Source organism: Daphnia pulicaria, chromosome 4, assembly GCF_021234035.1.
Source record: "Daphnia pulicaria isolate SC F1-1A chromosome 4, SC_F0-13Bv2, whole genome shotgun sequence".
NCBI classification, from domain to species: domain Eukaryota; kingdom Metazoa; phylum Arthropoda; class Branchiopoda; order Diplostraca; family Daphniidae; genus Daphnia; species Daphnia pulicaria.
Window position 1 is genome coordinate 1,745,402 of NC_060916.1, and position 25,975 is coordinate 1,771,376.

At 39.3% G+C, this 25,975-nt stretch overlaps 7 protein-coding genes and 1 pseudogene across 9 annotated transcripts in view; 4 read left to right on the forward strand and 4 right to left on the reverse strand.

The window, feature by feature from the left end:
* LOC124336054 overlaps positions 1–25,975 on the forward strand; it is a 570,649-nt pseudogene that overhangs the window by 509,207 nt on the left and 35,467 nt on the right.
* The window catches only part of LOC124336181, a 455,543-nt gene that overhangs the window by 172,887 nt on the left and 256,681 nt on the right, over positions 1–25,975 (forward strand). The gene's annotated exons all lie outside the window — the stretch shown is intronic.
* LOC124336700 overlaps positions 1–25,975 on the reverse strand; it is a 580,524-nt gene that overhangs the window by 75,461 nt on the left and 479,088 nt on the right. The window lies entirely within an intron of this gene.
* LOC124336281 (trypsin alpha-like) lies at positions 1,355–13,250 on the forward strand. Of its 2 annotated transcripts, none has more exons than XM_046790029.1 (8): positions 1,355–1,492; positions 11,358–11,686; positions 11,799–11,887; positions 11,948–12,098; positions 12,255–12,402; positions 12,504–12,640; positions 12,704–12,788; positions 12,879–13,250. In XM_046790029.1, the coding sequence occupies exons 1-8, from the start codon at positions 1,372–1,374 to the stop codon at positions 12,959–12,961; spliced, it is 1,143 nt and encodes a 380-aa protein (XP_046645985.1). In that variant the 5' UTR covers positions 1,355–1,371; the 3' UTR covers positions 12,962–13,250. The 2 variants fall into 2 exon arrangements, with proteins under 2 accessions (XP_046645985.1, XP_046645984.1); XM_046790028.1 differs by lacking the exon at positions 1,355–1,492 and adding an exon at positions 11,076–11,236.
* On the reverse strand, positions 5,831–6,473 carry LOC124336495 (complement C1q tumor necrosis factor-related protein 3-like). Its single transcript, XM_046790331.1, has 2 exons — positions 6,381–6,473; positions 5,831–6,314 (listed from the first exon to the last, which is right to left on the reverse strand). Exons 1-2 carry the CDS (start codon positions 6,433–6,435, stop codon positions 5,836–5,838), a joined length of 534 nt encoding a protein of 177 aa, XP_046646287.1. The 5' UTR covers positions 6,436–6,473; the 3' UTR covers positions 5,831–5,835.
* On the reverse strand, positions 14,858–17,563 carry LOC124336224 (multimerin-1-like). Of its 2 annotated transcripts, none has more exons than XM_046789942.1 (13): positions 17,459–17,563; positions 17,193–17,333; positions 17,085–17,117; positions 16,965–17,012; positions 16,827–16,898; positions 16,727–16,768; positions 16,574–16,660; positions 16,446–16,508; positions 16,281–16,367; positions 15,903–16,019; positions 15,738–15,812; positions 15,521–15,670; positions 14,858–15,463 (listed from the first exon to the last, which is right to left on the reverse strand). In XM_046789942.1, exons 2-13 carry the CDS (start codon positions 17,293–17,295, stop codon positions 14,985–14,987), a joined length of 1,356 nt encoding a protein of 451 aa, XP_046645898.1. In that variant the 5' UTR covers positions 17,296–17,333; positions 17,459–17,563; the 3' UTR covers positions 14,858–14,984. The 2 variants fall into 2 exon arrangements, with proteins under 2 accessions (XP_046645898.1, XP_046645899.1); XM_046789943.1 differs by having other exon boundaries at positions 17,193–17,316; positions 17,459–17,548.
* On the forward strand, positions 19,100–21,258 carry LOC124336288 (trypsin alpha-like). Its single transcript, XM_046790038.1, has 8 exons — positions 19,100–19,379; positions 19,475–19,791; positions 19,868–19,962; positions 20,038–20,182; positions 20,330–20,477; positions 20,618–20,751; positions 20,904–20,982; positions 21,125–21,258. Exons 1-8 carry the CDS (start codon positions 19,256–19,258, stop codon positions 21,205–21,207), a joined length of 1,125 nt encoding a protein of 374 aa, XP_046645994.1. The 5' UTR covers positions 19,100–19,255; the 3' UTR covers positions 21,208–21,258.
* Positions 22,089–24,319, reverse strand: LOC124336443 (trypsin Blo t 3-like). Its single transcript, XM_046790251.1, has 10 exons — positions 24,301–24,319; positions 24,116–24,191; positions 23,940–24,012; positions 23,773–23,837; positions 23,571–23,656; positions 23,365–23,497; positions 23,122–23,242; positions 22,702–23,000; positions 22,501–22,634; positions 22,089–22,414 (listed from the first exon to the last, which is right to left on the reverse strand). The coding sequence occupies exons 2-8, from the start codon at positions 24,131–24,133 to the stop codon at positions 22,813–22,815; spliced, it is 684 nt and encodes a 227-aa protein (XP_046646207.1). The 5' UTR covers positions 24,134–24,191; positions 24,301–24,319; the 3' UTR covers positions 22,089–22,414; positions 22,501–22,634; positions 22,702–22,812.

Sequence of the window (25,975 nt, forward strand, 5' to 3'; positions counted from 1 at the left end):
ATAGTATTGCCTTCTCCATCAGTTGAGTGCTTCTTAGAGCGTATTGAGTGGTTCTATAGCACGAAATAATGTAATAGAAATGATTTCGGGTTTTGATTATACATGATTCTGGACAAGGTGTTGTTAACTCTTATCTTGATTCAATTAGCAGTAGTTTAGTTATTACAAAGACAATAAAGCTTGTTTGATGTGTGTTTGGTTTCAAGGTTAATGACTCAACGTTTTGCGAAGAAAATGGCATTTTTACTTTGCTTCGTTCTTTCCAACCCTTTCCTCCGCTTTTTTTGTCTGAAAAAAAAAGAGGCGGAATCCTTCCGCATTTCATGTAGGACTTTCTTCGCAGTTAAACTATAACCTTGCTTATTAGTCTTTCTCGAGCTACACATCAAGAAGCTGCTGTTTTTGTTTTGTATACTTTGCTTCGAATACACTTCGAATCATTTCTACTTGAGACAATTCACAATAAAAGAATGGAATTGATTTTATTTTTAAACCAAACGTTTGAACGAACTTGGTTTCAATTTAGAAAATTGTATATGATGTTTTCTTATTAAATTTGAATTCCAGTTAAGAGTAATGTTGTTATAAATTCAATTGGAAGTGGTATTATCGGATTACGATGTGTTTGAGGACCCGTATATATAGTGGAATGATCAACGGGACAAACATAAAAATACGAAAACGTATCGCAACTGAAATGTTCCGGCAGAAATACGCATCCGCGTCCGTCTCCAGGACGACCAGTTCCGGTTCAGTCTATTGATTCCCCTGCGTCTTTGATGATTCATGGAACACTCGCAGACTCACAGATGGGATGAATAGTGATGCGACTGCACCAGCAGTTCATTAAGCCGAGACATGGTCGAGATTAGTAAGTTAATTCACCAAAATTCCAGACATGTGGCGGTGGCCGTCAACGCCGAGGAATTAACGTGCTTACCTGTAGATGTAGTAAGCTGTCACTAAAAAGTTTCAAAAAGCGCAAACGAAGCTGAATTTTCGTATGAGTGTATGGTGAAATCGGCCATCAAATTTCTTAATCTGTCGTTTTTTTATTTATTTATTAAGCTTGGTCGCAAAACAATAGTGCTGTATTACGAACGATAACCGTTGAGAGTGCACCTTATTAATTTTTCTATTTAACTTGGGTGGTCGCAGATTTTATCAGTTAATGAATACAATTCCCCTCTAAAACAAGAATTCTACGGCGAAAAGGGAAACAATTTCGACACTGTTAGTCGTGATTATTATTTCCCAAAGAGTTTCAGTTTGAAGGACGTTTCCCCAGCAACGTTCGCAATCGCGCAATAAAAAGAGCGCAACGAAGCAAGAAGATAATTCAGGCGTCTTCAAACTGTATTGTGATGAAGAATGTCGCGACTCTCGCGTTTAGTAGTTTTCTTCTTTGCTGCCGTTCATCTTCTCCTGTTCTCCATTTGCCCATCAGTCAGCGGTCGCATTTATCGAACGAGCGGTGCCGTCGTCATCGAAGGTTCGATCGTTTATTTTCTAATTTAATTGCCGTATCAATTATTAGTTGAAAAAGTAAAAATGTCTTTCTTCGGCCAACGAATCCAGTGCAGTAGCAACGTAAAATTTGTCGGCTGTGTTTGTCCCATGTGTTGTATAGCAAGCAATATCCTTATTTTTGTTTATCTGTAGCCTACTATATTCTTCCAACGAACATAATTCAATTCAAAATTATTTTTTATTCGAATAATGTGCAGTTGATGATACGAGGACCAGAGATTCGGCTGAACAACAGTGGACTCCTTTTGCACTGAGCAATTTTTTCGCAAATCCTCCACCAATCCCGATAATGTACGCAGTCAATCCGTACACGGGCCTCTCTTACCAGCAACATCCAAACTTTCTGATCTAGCCTTATCCGCTCTACAAGCCGGCCAGCAGCTTTTCTGATGTCGATGATGCTACAGCAACTTCACCTGATTCTAGGCAGTAGAAAATTGCCTGTGGTGTCGGACCTGCTTCACCACCTCAACGTTCCTTCCCAGATGTCAGGATTCTCGGTGGATCCGAAGCTGTCCCGAATTCTTGGCCGTTTCTCGTAAGTTATTCAATGAAAATATCTGACGTATGGAACTATATAATTATTGAATTGGTTTGTTGTTGAATTCGTATTTTAGGTGGGTCTGAGGAAATTGGGATCCGGTGTGTTTTGTGGAGGATCAATAATTTCCCCGACGCGAATCCTTACGGCGGCTCATTGCGTGGAAATATTGATGTTCAAGACGGGTGAAAAAGAATTGGTTGATGGGCGATTTTAATTGTTGAATTGTTTGCAATTACTTTAGAGCATCAGCGTTCGATATTTCGACGATAGTTGTAAGTCTTGGCATGCACACCCAGGGAAATCTACCAGACACCTTCAACGACGCACAGATGACGAGGAGAGTCACTCGCGTTGTCTACCACACAAGTTACAATGACAAGACAAAAGTGAGTCAATAAACTTTATTTTATACTAATTATATGGAGTTAATGTTAATCAAACCATAAATGAGAAAATCAATGTAGCATTTGAATATTTCTATATGGCGCTAAAAATTCATTGACTTTTGAATTTGCTGCAGCATAATGACGTTGCCGTCTTGACGGTAGACCCACCCATCGTTTACTCAGCTGCCATTTCGCACGTTTGCTTGCCACCATTTAATAACGCCGCTGATCAATTGGTGGGTAAAGATGCGGCCATCATGGGGTGGGGAAGATTTGAATCAGGTAAACACTGTCAGCTGATTTTAGAACATAACGAAAGCGCCATTAAAAAAAAATAAATAAAATAGAGAATCTTCTACGGATATGTAATACCTTACGTTTATCGATTCACATCCATTCCCGCCATATCTATAGGGGGAGCGCAACCGAATGCCCTTCGGCAAGCTACCGTCCAAATCATTCCTAACGCTGATTGTAACGAGCAATATGGAGTCGGTACCATCTTGAAGCAGCAACTCTGTGCAAGTGCTGAAAGAAAAGACACCTGCCAAGTAAAATCACTTACAATTTAAATTTAAAGCATATAGTACAAACTATACGTCCAGTTAATTTGATATTCAAAATTGTCTACATTATACATTTAATGTCGTTCTTTGAACTTTTAAGGGTGACGATGGAGGTCCAATCGTCGTCCAAGGGGCCGTTCACATATGACGTCACGGACTTTTTGACGATTTTACACCCCCCCTCCCCCCTTCGTCACAATTCATCACAGTAGGTATACCCCCCTCTAATATGACGTCACAAAGTCAGATACCCCCCTCCCTTTTTAAAAATTGTTTAAGCCGCTAAAAATTCTTTATTTTCTGTATTTTCTGTAGTTTTTAATATAGAACACAATGTTGTTCATTATTTTCTTAATTGGTCAAGCAAACGAGGTGCTGACAATCACTTTGCTCTAGCGATCCGGAAAAACTAAAAGAAATTTATGTAGTTGCCAACATATCCCACTTGGTGGCGCTTGTGTAGTGCCTTGTGACGTCCCACTGTGAATACCCCCCCTACCCCCCCCTCGTCACAATTCGTCATACAAGGTGCACCCCCCTCCCCCCCCTCGGCCCGTGACGTCATATGTGAACGGCCCCCAAGCCAAAGCTGGTTCTACTGAATGGACCCAAATCGGCATCTCCAGCTTTGGAATCGGTATAGTCAATGAACTGTGGACTGTTCTTATATTTGTTCACGCTTTATCTAATAATATGTTTTTTAATTTATTTTGTACGAAGGTTGTGCGAATCCAGATTTCGCTGGCGTTTACGCCAGTGTGGCATTTTTCAGGGACTGGATTGATACCTACATGAGAAACTAAACACGACACCGTAATCTTTGTGGAGCTCTATTGGTTCAGACGGCAGCATAGCATTGGGGTTTCAAATCGGAAAGTAAAGTTTCGAATAAACGCTTGAATTTATTGGTCAATATTAAAGAATAGCATTCGATTTGAATGGGAAACAGGTACGCCATAAAAGGAAAAGGTATTCAATAGTAAATGTCAATCCTTTTTCTTCTGCTGGTCCTTGTACGATGCTCTAATGGTTGTGGCTATGCGATTTGTAATTGGTGCTCAATACGTATGAAAATGGTGGCGTCGAACAATAAATACTCGGCTGATTGTTTCAAAAATGAGACGAGTTAACCGAAAAGCCAACGGGAGAATCTGGAACCGATCATGCCAGGCTCAGCAGCTCGACTAAATCGAACTTGACGATAGTTAACGACGATGCCGGGCTCAGTTTCCGGGTAGTCCCAAATCTGATCGTTTTCGTTCTGCGCTGCGGCAGCCAATACGTCAGCGACAACCAGCACGAGAAGAATAAGAATGACCTGTTGAATAAGAATTTACAATGAAATAAAATCACTCTTCAGTCTTTTTTCAATTATTAAGCAGAAGAAACAATAGGCCCTGCCTTAGGATTCATGATGATTTAATTCTGTTTGGCTGTTTCTATTCACTTCTACTTGTTTACTCTTCAGTCGAATGGTGTTTGATGCTCATATAGTTGATCGTGCTTCGTATTTATACTACCCAGTCGTGCATGTAGAAACATCCGATGCGTAAGTAGACCCACAGCTCCGGAATTTTCTAGCTAAAGCTGAAGGACGCTTATAGGGTTTTCCCATATAGCCACAAATAGCTAACAAAGTAGTAATGCATGAATGAAGCTCCGGCACCAGAGGTGTACAATTTTATGCGTATATCATGGTCTCGCGGGCGGAGAATACTGCTTTCCGCTAGCTTTAGTCCACAACAACTAGCCGCTGGTGTTTCGTTTTCGTTCAGCAACACTCACAACTCTCACCAACTGAATTTGGTTCTATTTGGCTTTAATCAAACCTGTTTTTTTTGTTTTTTTTGTTTTTTTAAAAATAAATCAGGCAATGATTCACGCGTTTATTCACTCAATTTTCGTGTTTTTACTTTATGTCTATCTCTTCCTTCAGTCATCAGTATTGTGTCCTAAAAACTAATTCGGATGGCGTTCAATCCGCACCCTGTGGTCAAATAGGGTTGAATGGTAACCCAACAGGTGCCAATTCAAAGGCCCGTGAAAGCGGAAGGAACCGCGGCGAAGCTGGAGAGAAATGGCTAACAATTTCGTCGTCGACATCGGGATATGTCCTTGAAGGGTCCATAAATTACGTCATTTATCGAGGAGGCAGGGGTCGTAAATTTTAGGACGGGATGTGAGTGGAGGTCAAATGTGACGTCACAAGTTTGGTCCAAAACTATTCTAAAATTTGTCTTCTTTTTCGTCTGGGGGAGGGTCTTCTTTTGTGATGTAATTCTTTGAAGGGGTTTTTTCCTTTGTGATTAAATATAAAGGGGGGGGGGCACAATTACCAAATTTCGTCTGACTTTATTGATGGGCGTCCTCATTTGAGAAAGTGTCTTTAACGTGAATAGAGGTGCTATGTCAGTCAAGTTGGGAGGTTATCCGATACGTCGGATATTAACTTATTAAGTGTGTAATTTCAAAACTGTGCTATTTATAAGATGTCCATCTGTCGTAGACCAGCAGTGCAGTTAATTGGTATCCTTGATCACTTTGTCTGTCGTCTCAATTGCGAATGGTAGGACACGGATCACAGGTATAACACGGCAAGCCTTCGAATACATCCGTAAGAATTATCCCTTAAAGTGAAAAATGTTACGAGTTGTATTTTGATTGTTTTAGCGAAACATCTATTTTGTCAGCTTGTATTACGGAGAATTGTAGTACAGAGTGTCGTGTTATTTTCATCAAGATTATTGCTGCTTGTAATTTTATATTGCCACATTTGCTTCATCAGTCACTTGACGATGTACATATTTATTCAAAGTGACGCAACAATATCTTCCTCCAACATCCACCCTGTGAAATGAGTGTAATGATTTCGTGCGTTGAATAGGACCGTCCCTTCTGAAATGGACACGATCTGCAGCCAAATTTGATCGCCCGCCTTCAAGTTGATGGTCGACTGGAGGGTCAACGGACTAAATTGGCCATCGGAGGTGTTGGTTTCTTCTACCTCCGCCCAGCCGATTCGATTGCCGTTCAGGTAAAGACTCACCGCTAATTCAACCTCGGAGACAGATTGAGGGAAAAGGGCGTGGCCCGTGAAAGAAAAGAAGTAAATCCCTGATCTCGGTGCCCTGAATTTCCCCGACGCCAGTTCCATGGCGTTTCCCATGTTGACTTTGGCGAGGTCGAATGGAATTGGAGTTCTTATCGTTGAAAATGGGGTGATTCTCGTGACGTAGAAATAGGTCGGCACCGACTTGATGTCGTTCGATCCAATCCATTTCTGCAAATCTAATATCAAAAGAATTTAATTAAAGGCGCACAATTCGAACGTAGTAAAATTAGGAAATTGTGTACCATTTTCTTTGGCATGGAAGTTGCAGTAAACGGTTTCCACCGATGTGTTTCCCATCACAGAAAATAGCCCGTTTGTTTTGTATCCAATTTGTTGCAGATTGCAGAACAGGATGTAGGAATTTTACCAATGTCTAATATCTATTTTACCAAAGATCTGGTGAGTGGTGACACCACCTGAATGCAAATGCCGCCTCGTGAACGCTCGTGAACCGGTTTGAATCGAAGGATTCTTCGTGATTTTGCCATTCAACATGGATTGGGTAAGTCAAAGCTTGTTTACATATTTTCATTTGTTTTTGTTTTTATTGTCCAGCAAAGTACTGCTGTTTGTGTGTATGTGTGACCTTCAGCGAGCGTGGTTCATGGCAGTTCATTGCAATTATTATTATTTGCAAACGTTGAAAACTTGTAATTTTGCTGCATTCAAAACATTGCTGCTTGTAAAATTACTTTTATTCGATGCTAATTCTATGCAGTTGCGAGGGGCAGAGACTTAAATGAACAACAGTGGACTCCTTTGGCAAGGAGCGCTTTCACAAATCCTGCGCTGATCCCGATGATGGATGACGTCAATCCGTACCCTAACTTCCCCAAGTCAGACATCGATCACCAACAATAGCCAGATGACACTCTGTTCCGACCGTATCCTCTCTTCAATCCGACCAACAATAACGGTCCTGATGTCGAAGATGCCACCTCTGAAACGAAGCAGATTTCTTGTGGTGTCGGACCTGACTCACCACCGACGGAGTTAATCCGATACCGGCCCAGCTGACCGCATAGTCGGTGGAGAACCAATGCGATCCCGAATTCTTGGCCATTTATCGTAAGTGATTTTTGACAAGCTTTATTTCTGAACATGACGATTGTGTCTTAGCGGCCTCTTGTAGCTTTTACAGCCTTCATACAGATAACTAAATCTTTTTAATTTATATTTACTCAAACTTAACTCATTCAAGCAATCGAATATTTCTGTATGTGCTATTTTTTTTCAACTAATGCTCATGTTGGCGAGTTGCAGTATTTTGACATTGCCATCCTGACCGTAGCCCCAGCCATCGTTTATTCACCTGCCATTTCGCCCGTTTGCTTGCCAGCATTAGCCAGTTCCGCCGTTGATCAATTCGAAGGCCAAGGTGCTGCCATCATGGGATAGGGGAATCTCAAATTTGGTAAAGCACCAGCATTTGAGATTTGAGATCACATCCGTTATTTTCGTTCTAGATCCGCGCCCAATATGCTCTGCGACAAGCAACTGTCAAGATTGTTACTAATGCCGAATGTAATGCCTTATCATACGGAGGCAAAATTAAGCCCCAGCAGTTCTGTGCAACAGCTTATGGAAAAGACTCGTGTCATTGGTGTCAAGTAAGGAGACATTTTACAACTTAAACAATTGGGTGCTAATGCAATGTGATGTGTTCCATCAGAGTCACCACACCCATGAATTAGAAAAAATTAAATGCCTTTTCCCCTTATTCATATATTGATTACTCAAATTGTGTTTCTAGGGTGACAGCTGCGGGCCGATTGTCGTTCAAAGAGCCGACGGTTATTAGAAACAGGCTGGCATCGTCAGCTATGGAATCGGTAATGGGCTAGTTTTTCCTTCTTTTTAACACGGCTTAACATTTGCACTAGTTTAGAACTTAGTTCACGTGTATATTTCTGCATTAGCATTTCAGCATTAGTGCATATTTCTCCTCGCATTTCCTGGAGTTTACGCCAAAGTGGCATTTTTCCGGAACTGCATTAATACTTACATGCAGGAACAAGTAAACACTACTTGACGACCAGATTATATTTCCAAAGTCCAGGCGACCCAAATCTGGATTACGGTGTATCTATCAATGATCATCCTGAAATCCAAATTTTAAAAAATCACACGAAATGAATTCTCATCATTTTCGTATTGCGGTGGCGGATAATTATTTATCTGATTAAGTTAAATGACCTTTTTAAAATTTGTTTTTTCTATATTTCTATCTGATACGATTGGTTCTTTTGCCACTTTTTTTTACGTCTGATTTCTTCCCACTCAATTAACTGTATGCGATCCAAAAAATTTTTTGGTTTAGTATGATATTATTCGTATATATCTGATTTGCATTTTACGGAATAAATCGGGTATTAAAAGAAACAAAATTACGCAAAATTATTAGCCCGGAGCCCCGTAGAAAATCGTAATTCGCGCACTTAGTTTGGCTAGTGAATAAATATTCCAGGTCCTGCGAATCGACTGACTTTTTGGCTTCAACCTGTTTCCGCTTCACTTGTGTCTAATAGTGGTTAGATCAGTTTCTAATATCGTGTAGCATGGTTGATAGGCGATAAGATAAAATCCAGTTTATTCCAACGTTCGAAAATGAAATGTAAAAAAAAAAGAAGTTTCTTGATTATTGCTAACTGGTATGCACGCTAATAAGGGCTTGGATAATTTAAATTCTATTTCTTTGAGACTTAAGTGAAAAAAATAATTACAATTCCTTGTTTGCGCTCCGTGTCAGTGCTCCGGGCGATTTTATCCAGCATATAATGCTTTGAATTTTTAAAAGACTAACTAATGTTGCATTACCTCCAAATCTTCACATTTGAATAATCCGATGGACTTATTGACGGACTTATTGACGGACTTTCGGAGGTCGTCGGAACTTGCTGGACGAAAACTTGTTGCCATGCGACATCGGTATTACTTGTTGCGTGGTGGTCCAGCTGTTATAACTTACAAAGTACCTTGAACCCTTTCACTTGACTGTGAAAAGAAAACATGTTTCCATATCTGGAAAATTCCTCTTAGACGTCAACATCAGAGCACCTGTGGGTCGATATAAAAATATCTGTGCTTGTCTATCATTAGAATTTTGATCCATATACTCATCTCCGTTTTCTGGATAAACGATTCAAGAGAAAATTATGTTTCAGCTCAGCCTATACTATAATACGTTAGTAGTAACCAACATGTGTTGAGACATTTTCGTAAATATTTACAATCCTAAACGTTTTAAACAGTAAAATTGTGTTAGTTTAATACGGTATTATATTTTGGCTAAGATAAGCTGAAATCGAGATGGATGAGATTTTCATGTTCGTGAGTGGGAGGATGTTGGCAACGTCTTACAACATCCATAATTGGATGGATAAAGTGAACAATGAAGATCGTCGCGTCTGCACGTTTCAGAATGCAAATGTCGCTCCTGGAACAAGTTTTTAAATCAGCCAAACGATGTTTTCGTTGTTTATCAGCTGCAAGATGGAGTTCTTTATTAGGTAAGAACCCAAAGCTTGTTTTATTTGTAAAATGCCACTGCGTGTCGGCCTTCGAGATTTTATTGTTGTGAGGGTCGTTCGTATTTAAAAAATTACTATTAACTGATGATTCTATAGACTTGAAAAAGATTCTTTTACTACATACCTCCGATTGTCCAAAATGAAATCAATCCAAATCATCTATTGATTTTTCCATAATACTAATAGCGATAATAACACCGGCTATTCGGCTAAATGATTCGTAGGTACTGCGAAACTAGCAGGCGTAATTAATTGTCCTGTTCCTTTTTTGTGATGTAATATCCTGCATTGCCAGATCACGAAATAGTCCGTATCACACTCTGTCAATGAAACTCCTCCCACAACCCTGCTCCTCCCATTTCACACATATAAATATTCTTGTAAAATCAACCAAATCAGATGTTGAGATAAAATCTAGCACATTATTTGAAGAATTTGATGGGGAATCGGAAGGAATTCACGCAACAACAAACAAACTTGGAATATGAGTCGCAGCTTTAAAAAACGTTTTTTCCCGCCCCTTTTGCACCTTCAACAATTCGTAACTAATTAACAACTTGACTTATCGTTATAAACTTTTGCGCGTTAGTTGGACAAACGTCTAAGGAATCGAATAAAGTTAACGCCAAGGGCTCACGTCAATTCATGCGAGCCACACCTGTTCCACAGTTTGTAAACTGTTATTCAGCCAATCACAGAGCGCCATTGATTCCCTTGGGTTTAAATAATAGTTTTTGGCCCTGTGTTCCTCCCCGCCCATTTATGCCGCTAAAAGCCTTCTAGATTTTCAATCAAGTTGAAAATCTCTCAGGGATAAATTTTTTTTGGCCAATTGCAGCTGTTGGTTACGTGACCTTCATTGTGTAAGGCGTTCATTGTAGAAATTAAAGCTGGGCATTCGTCTGTCTCTGGGGCTACGATCTGACTTTGTAGACAAAAATATAATATATAGCCTACATTAGGTAATTTAAGTGTAATAGGGAAATTAATTTAAGACTGCTCTGATATAATACCGTTTGAGTTGTGCCGACACGATTTTTACGAACAAATGATATTCGCGGTTTATATTCAGACAATTTATGTTGAAAGCACTACAGAATTTCGTACTTACTAATGTTATATAATGAATAATACTAATGGTTATTAATCTTATTATTAGATTTAAACAGAAAAAATCATTGAATAAAGTCATTAGCATTTAGCAGATCTTGATCAGTCTGACATTGAACATTTATTTTGGAATTGTGCTTCTCCCATTTGTTATAATTCGTAATTTTTTTTTTCCCAATGAAACACGATTGCCACAAACAAAATAGGAAAGAATCCATCAATTTTATAGTCACACTCATTCCCTGAGGAGATTGAAGGGCGTTTTCGCGATTCGGCAATAAAAAGAGCCCGGAACGAGAAGACAATTCAGACGCGTTCAAACTGTAAGATGACGAGAATGTCAGCACGACTCCAACATCTAGCAGTTCTCTCCTTTGCTGCCGTTCATCTTCTCTTGGGTTTCATCTGTCCAGTCAGCAGTCGCATTTATCGAACAAATGATGCCGTCGTCATCGAAGGTTTGACCGTTGATTTTTCTCATTAAATATTATTATTATTATTTTTTATTATTATTCTTGGTTCTTTCAATTGTCAACTTTTCAGTAATAATGTTTGTTTTGTTTTGCCAATTATTTTCAGTTGATGATGTGAAACCGCCTCTTAGCCCCTCTGCCATGAGAAATTTCGGCAATCCCCCAACGAACCCGATGATGTACGCAGTCAATCCGTACACTGGTCTCATGTCCCAGCCGTACCCAAATTTTCCGTTCTGGCCTTATCCGCCTTATCCGCTCTACAAGCCTGCCAGCAGCTTCTCTGATGCCGATGATGTTACAGCAACTTCCCCTGAATCCAGGCAGGAGAATATTGCCTGTGGTAAGGGACCTGATGCACCACCTCAACGTAAAACCCCAACGGTTGGCATCGTCGGCGGATCCGATGCCGTGGAGAATTCCTGGCCGTTTATCGTGAGTGTACAAGCGTCTGTGAAAATGAAGATTGATACGTGACGAAATAGCAGCGATTTTGACACTATTTGAATTATTGTTTTGTATTTTTGAAATGTTATTCGTATGCTAGGTGGGGCTGAGGTGGGGATTCGATGTGGGTTGCGGAGGATCGATCATTTCCCCGACGAGAATCCTCACAGCGGCCCATTGCGTGGATAGGTGAGAAATGTGCAGCGGATTTGTTGGAACACGGAAAGTCATTGTTGGCGATTATTTTAGATTATCAGCGTTCGATATTTCGACGATGGTTGTAAGTCTTGGCATGCACACCCAGGGAAATCTCCCAAAACCAGAACCACAAAACGACGCACAGATGACGAGGAGAGTCACTCGCGTTGTCTACCACCCAAGTTATAATGCAAAGACAGTAGTGAGTCATATAGTACTACCCTTTAATAACCTTTATTTATCTGATAGTGATATAGAGTTCATGTTTATGAAACTATAAATGAGAGAATCAATGTAGCAATTGAATATTTCTATAATATTGCCGCTAAAAATGCATTGACTTTTGAATTTTCTGCAGCATTTTGACATTGCCGTCTTGACGGTAGAACCGCCCATCGTTTACTCAGCTGCCATTTCACCCGTTTGCTTGCCGCCATTCAATAACGCCACTGATCAATTCGTGGGTAAAGATGCTGCCATTATGGGATGGGGAACATTGGAATCAGGTAGAAACATAGTCAGCTGATTTTAGAACATAACGAATAAAAGCGCGATAACGTATATACCTCACATTTATCGATTCACATCCATTCCTGCCATTCTATAGGAGCAAAAGTGCAACCGAATGTACTTCAGCAAGCTACCGTCCAAATTATTCCTAACAAAGATTGCAATGCGCAATATAAGGGTGTAATAATTAGACAGCAACTCTGTGCAAGTGCCCCCGGAAAAGACTCATGCCAAGTAAAATTACCTTTTATTTCAAGCATCATACACGTTATTTACGTTGTTCTTTCGACTTTTAAGGGTGACAGTGGAGGTCCACTCGTCGTCCAAGCCAAAGCTGGTTCTACTGAATGGACCCAGGTCGGCGTCGTCAGCTACGGACGAGGTAGGCAATCAACGGTGGACTGTTCTTTATATTTTCCAATAATCCATATGCTTCATCTAATCATGTGTTTTTCATTTATTTTGTACGAAGGCTGTGCGGTTCCAGATTTCGCTGGCGTTTACGCGAGTGTGGCATTTTTCAGGAACTGGATTGATACCTACATGAAAGACTAAACACAACACCGTAATCTTTGTGAAGCCCTATTGGTTCAAACGGCACAGCTTGGGCGTTTCAAATCGGAAAGTAAAATTTCAAACGGTTGATTTTATTGGTCAATATTAAAGAATAGCATTATATTTGTGTGGGAAAACAGGTACGCCATATTATATAAGGTATTCAATATGCAATTCAATAGTATATGCTTTGTCTTTTGCTGGGTCCTTGGCGGTCCTTGCACGATGCTCTAATGGTTGTGGCTATACGAATTCTTATTGGTGCTTAATACACAACACATGAAAATGATGGCGAAAAACAATAAATACTCGGCTGATTATTTTAAAAATGAGAAGAGTTAACCGAAAAGCCAACGGGAGAATCTGGAACCGATCATGCCAGGCTCAGCAGCTCGACTAAATCGAACTTGACGATAGTTAACGACGATGCCGGGCTCAGTTTCCGGGTAGTCCCAAATCTGATCGTTTTCGTTCTGCGCTGCGGCAGCCAATACGTCAGCGACAACCAGCACGAGAAGAATAAGAATGACCTGTTGAATAAGAATTTACAATGAAATAAAATCACTCTTCAGTCTTTTTTCAATTATTAAGCAGAAGAAACAATAGGCCTGCCTTAGGATTCATGATGATTTAATTCTGTTTGGCTGTTTCTATTCACTTCTACTTGTTTACTCTTCAGTCGAATGGTGTTTGATGCTCATATAGTTGATCGTGCTTCGTATTTATACTACCCAGTCGTGCATGTAGAAACATCCGATGCGTAAGTAGACCCACAGCTCCGGAATTTTCTAGCTAAAGCTGAAGGACGCTTATAGGGTTTTCCCATATAGCCACAAATAGCTAACAAAGTAGTAATGCATGAATGAAGCTCCGGCACCAGAGGTGTACAATTTTATGCGTATATCATGGTCTCGCGGGCGGAGAATACTGCTTTCCGCTAGCTTTAGTCCACAACAACTAGCCGCTGGTGTTTCGTTTTCGTTCAGCAACACTCACAACTCTCACCAACTGAATTTGGTTCTATTTGGCTTTAATCAAACCTGTTTTTTTTGTTTTTTTTGTTTTTTTTAAAATAAATCAGGCAATGATTCACGCGTTTATTCACTCAATTTTCGTGTTTTTACTTTATGTCTATCTCTTCCTTCAGTCATCAGTATTGTGTCCTAAAAACTAATTCGGATGGCGTTCAATCCGCACCCTGTGGTCAAATAGGGTTGAATGGTAACCCAACAGGTGCCAATTCAAAGGCCCGTGAAAGCGGAAGGAACCGCGGCGAAGCTGGAGAGAAATGGCTAACAATTTCGTCGTCGACATCGGGATATGTCCTTGAAGGGTCCATAAATTACGTCATTTATCGAGGAGGCAGGGGTCGTAAATTTTAGGACGGGATGTGAGTGGAGGTCAAATGTGACGTCACAAGTTTGGTCCAAAACTATTCTAAAATTTGTCTTCTTTTTCGTCTGGGGGAGGGTCTTCTTTTGTGATGACGAAATTCTTTGAAGGGTTTTTTTTCCTTTGTGATAAAATGTAAGGGGGGGGGCACAATTGCCAAATTTCGTCTGTCTAATTGATGGGCGTCCTCATTTGAGAAAGTGTCTTTAACGGGAATAGAGATAGAGGTGCTCAGGTGCTATGTCAGTCAAGTTGGGAGGTTATCCGATACGTTGGATGTTAAGTGTTAACTTATTAAGTTTGTAATATCCAAACTGTGCTATTTATAAGATGTCCGTCTGTCGTAGACCAGCGAATCGTTCATTGGAAAAACTGTAAGGGTGGACATTGTGGTAGGACACGGATCACAGATATATAGCACGACAAGCTTTCGAACACATTCGTAAGAATTATCCCTTTAAGTTAAAAATGTTACGAATTATTTGGGTTTTTTATCGAAACATCTATTTTGTCAGCTTGTATTTCGGAGAATTGTAGTACAGAGTGTCGTGTTATTTTCATTAAGATTATTGCTGCTTGTAATTTTATATTGCCACATTTGCTTCAGTCACTTGACGATGTACATATTTATTCACAGTGACGCAACAATATCTTCCTCCAACATCCACCCTGTGAAATGAGTGTAATGATTTCGTGCGTTGAATAGGACCGTCCCTTCTGAAATGGACACGATCTGCAGCCAAATTTGATCGCCCGCCTTCAAGTTGATGGTCGACTGGAGGGTCAACGGACTAAATTGGCCATCGGAGGTGTTGGTTTCTTCTACCTCCGCCCAGCCGACTCGATTGCCGTTCAGGTAAAGACTCACCGCTAATTCTACCTCGGAGACAGATTGAGGGAAAAGGGCGTGGCCCGTGAAAGAAAAGAAGTAAATCCCTGATCTCGGTGCCCTGAATTTCCCCGACGCCAGTTCCATGGCGTTTCCCATGTTGACTTTGGCCAGGTCGAATGGAATTGGAGTTCTTATCGTCGAAAATGGGGTGATTCTCGTGGCGTAGAAATAGGTCGGCACCGACTTGATGTCGTTCCATCCAATCCATTTTTGCAAATCTAATATCAAAAGAATTTAATTAAAGGCATAAAATTCGAACGTAATTAATTATGTACCATTTTCTTTGGCATGGAAGTTGCAGTAAACGGTTTCCACCGATGTGTTTCCCATCACAGAAAATAGTCCATTTGTTTTGTATCCGATTTGTTGCAGATCAGAACAGGATGTAGGAATATGACCAATGTCCACTATTTCGCTCGTTCTAGCTGTTAGTTAAAAAGGGGGGTTATTCATATTCTTACGTCCACCCATGTTCGAGCCCATGTTTTGTACCTTTCAAGTCTGTTGTCAAATTTCCAACTTTGATCTTAACCTCTTCCAACTCTTGCTTATTGGCTTCAAGTTTCCCTATTGCCATAGTAAGACATTTCAGTTAACTCCGATTGATGAATTCTATATTTCTACTTCTTTCCATTTATTTCGAAGAAAACAAATTACCTTGTAACTCTTCCGTCAAATTCTCTAAAGCGATGTTAGCTTCGGCAGCTGATCGTTGGGAAGATTCCGCAAATTTGAGCATTACTGATGTCGTGATATCAATTTTCAGGTTAGTTTCTAACCCAGCAAATAAAGAGAGAAATAGCAAGTTCATAACCGACTAATCCAACCGAATAGATTCTCCTCGACTATTTAAATGTCATCTTCGAAAAACGTTTTGAAAAATGTGATGTTAATTTTAATTAAATCTCTTTTTCCTTTGAACTTTCTTTGCGGATTCTCAGAGCGTAAACTTTCAAAATGTTCCCGTTTCACAGGCGTACGTATTGTTTTAAGGGGAAATGTTTATGGCCATAAATAGAAGTTCACACTAATTACCGTGCAAATCTTGTGTTATATTAGCAGCTGTGACTTGAAGTTCTGAAGATAATGCGGAATGCTTATTTTCAAAACCGACCGAAATATCTGAAATCGAAAGAAATCACGTATGTAAAGTTCGGTAAATAAGTATTCCTTTAAAAATGATTTATCTCTGAATGGTACCTTTAATTTCCTTTGCCAAATGACGTATTGTGGTGTTCACGACGTTCAGCTCCTTATTAGTATCTGAGAATTAAATTTTCTTTTCATTTCACCTAAATTTCTCAATTCTTTTTTCATTAACATCAAACCTGTTTGGAAACCATTCAACTGATTTAAAAGATTACTCTTCGTAATTGTCAAATCCTGTGAAATTTTGAGTAACTCTTTTTTTGTGTCTAAAAAAAATGTAAGGCATTTTAGTTTGAAATCATTTCTGAATTAGTCTAATTAAAAAATATCACCGGCCAATTCCATCTTTAACTTTTCAGCTACACCCTTTGTTTCTAAAGCAAAAGATAATTTTTAAACCAATTAAATATTTTTTAAATCCATCCATATCACCTGTTAACTCCTTCTTCAAATTCTTGATTTCTGCTTTCGTTTCTTCTAAAAGCTCTGAATTTGTTGATAGACCTGTAGTGCACAGTATGAAACGCTTAGTTCAGTTAAATGCGAAATATTTTTGTATTGATACAGTACGGTCTGATGTCTCTTTGAGATCCATTTTTCCTACCAAATCTTGCAGAGCTGTAGGCGAAAAAATGCGTTAAGTTTACTTATTTCGTCAATTTGATTCCAAATACAGTAATAAGAAAATACATTTCGATTCCTTCTCCAATTTTTGAATGGCGGCTAAGGCGTTTGCAAAATATAACAAATTTCACAAATTAATAAATTTCACTTGAAATTCGAATTTTTATTTTTTACATTTTATAGTGGCTAAATCAATCTGTTCGTTAGAAGCCGTAGAGGTAGTTGCAAGCGTCGTGAGTACAGCAAAGAAGGTGATAGATATTGTCACTGGACGCATCCTTGATCCTTCTTTATTTTCCTGTTTAATTTACTTATCTGATAAAAGATTTACTCGCGTCAAAGAATCCAGACAAAACGACAAGATATAGAATTAGGAACGCCAAAACCGTGATTGAAGAATGATTTAAGAAAATAATTTCATACAAATTAATTCTATTTACTTTTATGGGAGACGCTCTGCGATGGAAGATGAAAACTCTTGATGAAGGTACAGATCGATCGATTTGAAACTTGAAAATAATTTGCGCACGCATTCACTACGAGGAATGAAAGTATACTGAATCGTGAAGCAGGATTAAAGATAGTTCCAACCGGACGTGTTCGGCTGCGCGATTAAGCGGAAGGAAAAGAGGCGTTATTTTATATCTTTGGGTTTTTTAGCATTTAGGCTATAGTATGTTAGTCGTTTATACAGTATGTTATAATTATATTTTTTCAAATTCATGATGTTTTCATCTTTCCCAGGAGAGAAACAGAGTTTTATTTGTTTTAGTGGATTTCAAAAGTCGCAGAGCAGATTTGGGGTAAATTGTCTCAACTAAATTATGTACCGTCCAGAAGACAAAGTCTAGTCCAGTTGACCTTCCTGGCCCTAAGGAAAATTTTTCTGACCATTGAGGTGAATAAAATGGATAGAAAACCCGTTTGTCCTCTGTTACGGAAACTGCATCCGCACACTATACATCTGCGTTGCAATCCTGCAGTCGCGCAACTCGTATATAGTACCAGCAACATTCGTCGACACTGGAATTATTTCTGATCAAGCCAGTCCAGTGCAATTCAAAGAATTGCAGTCTAAATTGGTTTCACTCAATCATATTTAAAAGAGATCCTTAATTAAAAAAAAAAAAAAAAAAATCTCTAATTTTATTCACGACTTTATTCTAAAAATGTTTACTTCTGCAGCACGGCTGATGTGTTATTCCACACCTTCCTAAAGACAATTCGCGAGTCTGCAATTTGAATATTCCACCGGCCGAGTCGCCGGTTCCATCCGCTTTGACTTAAGGGACAAACAAAAGTAAACGAAACATTCAATGCCAATCGACTCACCTCTGGCAGAGGGGATAGTGACACCGACGACAATAGAGGAAACTTTTCTGTATTGCTACACTCGGTGAGTGTGTCGCGTAACGAAGTGAGCTTCGCCTGTAAAATTTAATCGAGAATCGACTTTTTTGGGGGGTTTGACTTCTGCTGTTTCGATCGTGGTGAATTTAGCATCGCAACGTGAACCGGTTTAGACTTTCATCTAAACATTGTTTCGTTGTTGTTGTTGTTGTTGTTTTTTTGTTTGTTTGTTTGTTTGTTTGTTTGTTTTTTTTTTTTGGGAGGGGGGGGGGGGGGGTTGATGCACTACACGTATTGAGTCGTCGGTCAGGTATAAAGTTGAAACTGGTTTACCCATTTTTTTTTTTCATTTGCAGATGATTTTATGTAAAACCTTCAAGGTTGATCCTGGCAGTTCATTGCACAAATAAGGTAAAGTTCAATCAGATATTTTCTTCTGTCTGGGAATGTGGTCTGATATTATTGAAAAATGAAATAACACTCCTTTGCTTTTATAGCTTCTGCAAACTGTTATTATCAATGTCGATTCTTGAGGCGCATTCACGTTGTTTAACCGTTCATCTATCCCCTTCTCGGGGATGGCTGAAAAAAAAAGTATTCAACACCTGCCTAGTTACGTCGTCATCTTAATTTTCACGTCTAAATTCATATTTTTTAAAGTTCAGATCAAAACGGAAGATTTAAATAAGGAACCAAATGTGGCAACCAAAAAATAAACCTTTGGGTAAAACAAGAAATATATGGCAAAATTAGAAAGAATTCAACAACGTTAGTGCCCATATTCTCTTAGGAGGAGATTTTAAGGCGTTTTCTCAATATTTGCGATCCCGGAATAAAAGGAACGAGACTCGAGAAGAAAAATTCAGACGCCTTCAAACTTTAAGGTGATGAGAATGTCACGACTCCAACATCTAGCAGGTTTCTTCTTTGCTGCTCTTCATTTTCTTCTATTCGCCGTCTGTCCGGCCAGCACCCGCATTTATCAAACGAACGATGCCGTCGTCATTGAAGGTTCGACTATTTAAGTTAAAATTCGTATACAATTATTTCTTCGTTAAATTTTTCAATTTGTTGCTTAATGAACCTGTTATGCAAATTATGTGCAGTTGACGGTGTGGGACCCAGCAACTATGCAATTCGCAATTTCGGCAATCCTCCACCGAACCCGATGATGTACGCAGTCAATCCGTACACTGGTCTCTTGTCCCATCAGCCGTACCCAAATTTTCAGTTCTGGCCTTATCCTCTCTACAAGCCGGCCAGCAGCTTCTCTGATGCCGATGATGTTACAGCAACTTCCCCTGAATCCAGGCAGCAGAATATTGCCTGTGGTAAGGGACCTGCTTCACCACCTCAACGTTCCTTCCCAGATGTCAGGATTGTCGGTGGATCCGAAGCCACACCAAATTCTTGGCCGTTTATTGTAAGTTTATGAACATTTCAATCATGCACAACGTAGCGACGATGGTTAAGCTGTTTGTTGTTGATTCATAATCCAGGTGGGTCTGAGGAAAGCAGGATCTACAGGTGTGTTTTGCGGAGGATCGATCATTTCCCCGACGAGAATCCTTACAGCTGCTAGTTGCGTGAACGAGTAAGACATTTGAATTGAAGACAGATCAAATCGATTGGTTGACTGATTTTAACTCGTTTGTTTCAACTATTTCAGACTATCGGCGTTCGACATTTCGACAATGACTGTGAGCCTTGGCATGCACGTCCAGGGAATTCTCGATAACACGTTCAGCGACGCACAGATGACGAGGAGAGTTAGTCGCGTTGTCTACCACATTGCTTTCAATACAAATACAATGGTGAGTAGGCTATTGCGAGTCTTAACGAGCGAGTTTTAATGTTCAAATTGATTCCCTTATTTCGATTTACTGTTTACTACAACTCAAGTAAATGTATTTTTTGTTGTTGTGACGTTTGCTTATTGACTTTACGTTGGTATGTTGCAGGTTAATAACGTTGCCGTCTTGACGGTAACCCCACCCATCGTTTACTCGGCTGCCATTTCACCCGTTTGTTTGCCACCATTCAATAACGCCGTTAATCCATTTCTCGGCCTAGATGCTGCCATCATGGGATGGGGAACTTTAGCATCGGGTATTAATTAAGATCATTAGTTGATATTCAAACTTCATAATGAAGCGCGACAAAAAAAATCTTCACTTTTTGTCGCTAGTATTTCACATTTCTACGGTGCATTAATAATAGCGGTTCACATCCATTCAATTTCCTTGTAGGTGGAGACGCGTCCAATACTCTGCAACAGGCAACTGTCAAAGTTATTTCTAACGCTGCCTGTAATATTCCATATGAAAACTTTATCAGGCCCCAACACTTCTGTGCAGCAGCTGATGGAAAAGACTCGTGTCAAGTAAGAAGACATTTGAAAACTTAATCTTAACTTAACAAAAATTAGAAGCACACGTAATTTGTGTACGTGTTACTTACCACACACGTAAATTGCAAAACTGGAGCACATTTCCCATAATATTCTAATTAGCCAAATTGTGTGTTTTTTTTTAGTACGACGGTGGTGGGCCAGCTGTCGTTCAAAACCCAAACGGATCTTGGAAACAGGCCGGCATTGTCAGCTTTGGATTCGGTAGGCTATTTATTACATCAACAGTGAAATGTTCTCGTCGAGGTTCTCGTGATTTTTCCCCCTTGCGCTCTAGTTTACATAAGTTGGGGTCAATATCGTTTTTCAAAAACATTAATATTCGTATTTTCTATTCGCTACGAAGGCTGTGCAGATCCAGAATATCCTGGAGGTTACTCCAGTGTGGCTTTTTTCAGGAACTGGATTGACACCTACATGAAAAACTAAAACGCCATGCACTTTGGTACCAGCTAATACGACACGGATATGTACTACGGTCGATCATTTTGAAACCCAGATTAAAAAGACTAAATTGATTCTCATCACTTTAGTGTCGGAAAGTTGGCGGATAATTTGTTTTCTTAATTAAATTATATGTTCTTGATAATTTTGTTATTCAATGGCTGTTCCGTTGGTCCTTTTTACTTCTAAACTTTAAAAACAGTTTTTTCTTCCAATCTCTTCCTCATAAAAATAAACTGCATACAATCCAACATTTCTATATTGGTTATTCATTTATTATATTGTTTAAATATCTGATTTGAATAGAATGGGATAAAGTCGAGCATATAAAAATACATATAAAAGAAATTGGGTTGAACTGTTTTATAATTTTAAAATGGACAATAAGGTTTAAGGCCCATTGATGGAGAGCGGGCTTCGAAAGATCACTGATCTGGTGTACATTTTTCACTTGAAAGTTCTAGTGATCTAGCGAATGACATATAAACTACTCTATTTTTTAGACAAAATCTATGATGACGATCACACCCATCACACCGTACCGAACTTGCACAGCGAACGCGCTCAACTATTGGAGAACGATAGAAAAACGAGACATTCTTACAATTAGGTCTAGCTAATAGGAATATCTAAGCCGTCAAGTTACTCTTGAGAATGCAATGGAACCTTGAACGTGCTTAGTCGTGACGTCGGGATAGATACTTCAATTCGTATGCGCTCGGACGAAGATGGTCTGTTTGTTGCTTTTTTAGAAAATGCATAAAAAAGCTGTTGAATCACAACACTTTTAAAAAGGATAGAATGGCAACACAATAAAGGAAGGAGGGAACTAAGATAAAGAAATACATTTTTAAAACAAAACGTTATTATTTGACCAATAAAATGTATTATGCTTTATTTTATTCCCAGGCAGTAATAAAAAATCCAGTAACATATGAAATCCATTAACATTTTGGTAACCGATGGACCGATAGTTGGATTGGTTAACCGTTCAGTTGTCTAAAACCAATATAATGACAGTGTCAATAGCCAATTATTTTTATGGATTATTGGACATGGTGGTCTGAATCCAGCCAAGGTAAGTCGAGACTCTGGTGTAGACACCGGCATATTTAGGATCAGCACAGCCATTGCCGAAGGAGGTGATGCCAACTTGGACTCCGTTAACAAGGATCGGGCCACCACTGTCACCCTTCAGGATAATCATTCAGAATGGAAATTTACTTATAAAACAAAGGAGGGAAAACGTAAATTTTCTTGGAAAAATTGATTATTTACCTGGCAGGTATCTTTACCAGGAGCAGAGGCGCACAGCATGTTAGCGCCAACAAAATTTCCGTATTGCGAAGCGCAAACTGTATTGTCTTGAATAGTGACGTTTGCTTTCAGCAGTACGCTCGAAACGCTACCTCCTTTTGATTCCAACGTAATCACGATCAGACACGTCAAACATATTTCAATAACCTAAACAATATTTACCTGAAGATGTTGTTCCCCATCCGGCAACGGTGGCCAACTGGTTCGAATAAGTACTGAAAGCTCTTAGAAGTGCAGGTTTTTTGGTGGTGGATACCGTTGCTTTGGCCGACGTCACAGATTTGGCTGTGGTTGGCTTAGGAGTCGTTGTTGTGCGTCTAGAAGTCGTTGTTGTGGGTCTAGAAGTTGTTGTTGTGCGTCTAGAAGTCGTTGTTGTGGGTCTAGTCGTTGTTGTGGGTCTAGAAGTCGTTGTTGTGCGTCTAGAAGTTGTTGTTGTGGGTTTGGAAGTCGTTGTTGTGCGTCTAGAAGTGGTTGTTGTGGGTCTAGAAGTCGTTGTGCGTCTAGAAATTGTTGTTGTGAGTCTAGAAGTCGTTGTCGTGGGTCTAGAAGTCGTTGTGCGTCTAGAAGTCGTTGTTGTGGGTCTAGAAGTCGTCGTTGTTTTTATAGTGGTGGGAGCAAGAGTTGTTGCATTATCGGATGGTAGCGCAACAAAATTGACAGTTGTAACTGGCGAATCCAATATCAGCATAGCGATATCGTTATTCTGTAATAATTTATTCGCATAGTTACATGTTACGCAGGGTGGGCAGAAGGGAGTTTAGTTCAACTGATAAATGCTCTAATCTAAAAGCAATGCAAATGGTAGCCGCTAATAGGGCTCCTTACTTGTGTGTTGGTATTGTATGAGGGATGAATGATGAATTTCTTCACTCCTCTAAAGACAGAGCCAGTTCCGCCGCCGTTGATTGACAACGTGTTGATGTCCGCAAAGAATGTGCTCACGTCAGCGGCAGTAAAACTGGTCCCACAAAAATAATTGTAAAATTATAAATTGTACTGATTACAATAAAGCCTTAAAGTATATATTTTACCTTTGAACGCAATGAGCCGCAGTCAGGATGTGGGACTGTCCAATCAGGGATCCACCACAAAGGTTTTGGCCCAAGCTCAAAACAGTCTGTAAAAAAACACACACAAAAACAAACAAACAATTTGAATGTGAAGAACCAAGTCTTAAACTGAGAACTGAGATTCATTAAACTATTAAAATGGATTAAAATTAAATTGAGTTACCAAATAAGGAAATTCACCAGCGGCCGCCGGGACTCCACCGACGATTGAAATGGTCGGCTGATCAGCTTCTCGAAACCAAAATCAATTAATTTCATCACAACGCATTTTTAATTACTCGAAATAACAATTGAAAAGTACATAAAACTTATCATATTAAAAAGACTTACCACTGTTACGTTGAAATAGGTTTGGAAGTGAATTGGAATGCACGAACCCAACAAGAACAAACAAACTGAGGGCCTATTAAATTTAAACAAAAACACAACGATTGTTTGAACGGCATATCTTATGATCTACAATGTACTCACGAAGATAAAACAAAAAATATTTAAATTTCTATTACCGATAAAGTGAAGCGCATCGTGGACGACGTATATTGCTGAGAGGGACGAGTGTCAAGTAATAGCGATGGCTCTCAACTGATGATCACGTTAATAAAACGAGCTTTTTTATACGAAATTTTCTCAAGTTGTTCTGATGATATGGTTAGGTATAACCAGTTTTTTTTTTTTTTTTAAATATTGTCACCCGTTGTCAACACTGCACATATCGTTTCGTTTTGGGATTATTGAACCGTTTCTTTATAAATTGTGACAGGGATATGGCGCAGGTTCTCTGTAAACATGCGATGAAGATTGCTGCGATAGGAAACGTTCGTTTAAAAAAACAGAAGGGTGCATTGAGACTAACCAGCTATGACGCTGAGCAGCTTTTATGAACACTTGCTATAATGCAACAACAACACCATTTGAAAAATAACTTGGGGACTAAACGAAATGCAGATACTCTGTGTGCCCAGTTTGTTATATGCAACAAAAGATCTGGTTGGAAACAGAAAACGATGGGAAACGAAACTTTGTATGCTCCCCTTCAATAACAAGCGCAGGTGTTTTCAACACGCAAGTTGATGAAGATTCCATCGGAGATCTGTATCGCACGCACAGTTTACTGTATAAGCACGCATAGGCGCTTTGTGTTTTTTTGGAAGAAGCTAGATAAACTGAATCGAAATAAAAAAAAAAAAAAAACTGTTGATGATCTAATCGAACACATATGTTGCACAGAAGCCAGAGTGACGCACGTACCTCATAGCAACAGTGCCTCAACTGCAGCCAATAACAATACAAGTTGGATTGAGGATCCTTTCGGATCTCGTCCCTCTCTTGAAACTAAATTTCCGTTAATTCATTTTCTTGATGACTTTATCCTATCCACTTCCATACTATAATTTTCAAGATACTCCCATAATCAAGTTTCCTAGTCAAACAATAATATGTTAATAATTTGATTCGTGCATTGCCGTATAAAATCTAAAATTTCCTATAATCGAGAAAAAACAAACAGGCAAATTAGAAATTACCATGACAGGAAATTCTTTGTCGATTGACGCTTTTTCCATTCAACGATTCGATCACCTCCCGCTTCGGTATAAAATGAATAGAATTGAATTAATAAACTTTTTCTGAGCAGAAGTCGTTACCCGAATCAGCATCGCTCAACATATGATGAAAAGTAACGAAATTTGCGGATCATTTAGCGCAGGATCCTTGCATGTCGAATATTATAAGTCGTTCAACCATGACTACAGCTATATTTTGCCACTTGGAAAAATGCAACAATAAGTTAACATGAGACCATTCACAATACCAGGACAATAGGTTGCTAAGATATTACGTATAACTGCAATACATGACACATTCCTACTCTCTGAAAAATTTTATTCTTACGTCCAAAACTGAATTCAAACACGAGACTCCAGCGTGACAGTAGAAGTTGTACCAATAAGTAGAACCATGCCAAATAGGTAAGATTAGAACACAGTAAAAACACTCTAAGCTTCCGGATGTACAATTATGGGATGGTATGATCATGCTAAAATGGTTATGGAATCTTATGATGATAAGAAAGGTCCCGATTTCGATTCCTGCTACCGGTAACCTTTCGGTATAATATAACTAATTAACTATGCATGTCTAACTCTTACTCACACATCTACACTGCAGAAAACAGAAGCAGAAAACAACTCGAGATAAAAAGTTCAAGGTATAAAGCAATAAGCCAGATCGATTATCACTGTAAGACGTGGGATTGACTTATTTGACCGTTGTACTCGAGTGCTACCGCTGTAAATGACCGGCACGAGAGATTGTGACGGATTGTGGACAAATGGAAATTTTTAGTTTCCTAATAAAGGAATATGTTT

Coding starts and splice junctions, on each gene's coding strand:
- LOC124336443 (XM_046790251.1), bottom strand. Junction 23,498..23,570: donor GCGGCTCATTGCGTTCAAAG/GTAAAATATATA, acceptor TTGTGGGACCAG/TTTTACTGCCGCTGACGTGA. Junction 23,243..23,364: donor CATACAATACCAACACACAA/GTAAGGAGCCCT, acceptor AAATTATTACAG/AATAACGATATCGCTATGCT.
- LOC124336224 (XM_046789942.1), bottom strand. CDS start 17,295: ATGCGTCCAGTGACAATATCTATCACCTTCTTTGCTGTACTCACGACG. Junction 16,020..16,280: donor TATAACACAAGATTTGCACG/GTAATTAGTGTG, acceptor TTGCTGGGTTAG/AAACTAACCTGAAAATTGAT. Junction 15,464..15,520: donor CTTCCATGCCAAAGAAAATG/GTACATAATTAA, acceptor TTTTGATATTAG/ATTTGCAAAAATGGATTGGA.
- LOC124336288 (XM_046790038.1), top strand. CDS start 19,256: ATGAGAATGTCACGACTCCAACATCTAGCAGGTTTCTTCTTTGCTGCT. Junction 19,380..19,474: donor CGATGCCGTCGTCATTGAAG/GTTCGACTATTT, acceptor AATTATGTGCAG/TTGACGGTGTGGGACCCAGC. Junction 20,983..21,124: donor CATTGTCAGCTTTGGATTCG/GTAGGCTATTTA, acceptor TTCGCTACGAAG/GCTGTGCAGATCCAGAATAT.
- LOC124336281 (XM_046790028.1), top strand. CDS start 11,107: ATGACGAGAATGTCAGCACGACTCCAACATCTAGCAGTTCTCTCCTTT. Junction 12,099..12,254: donor GTTATAATGCAAAGACAGTA/GTGAGTCATATA, acceptor AATTTTCTGCAG/CATTTTGACATTGCCGTCTT. Junction 12,641..12,703: donor CCGGAAAAGACTCATGCCAA/GTAAAATTACCT, acceptor TCGACTTTTAAG/GGTGACAGTGGAGGTCCACT.
- LOC124336495 (XM_046790331.1), bottom strand. CDS start 6,435: ATGGGAAACACATCGGTGGAAACCGTTTACTGCAACTTCCATGCCAAA. Junction 6,315..6,380: donor CTTCCATGCCAAAGAAAATG/GTACACAATTTC, acceptor TTTTGATATTAG/ATTTGCAGAAATGGATTGGA.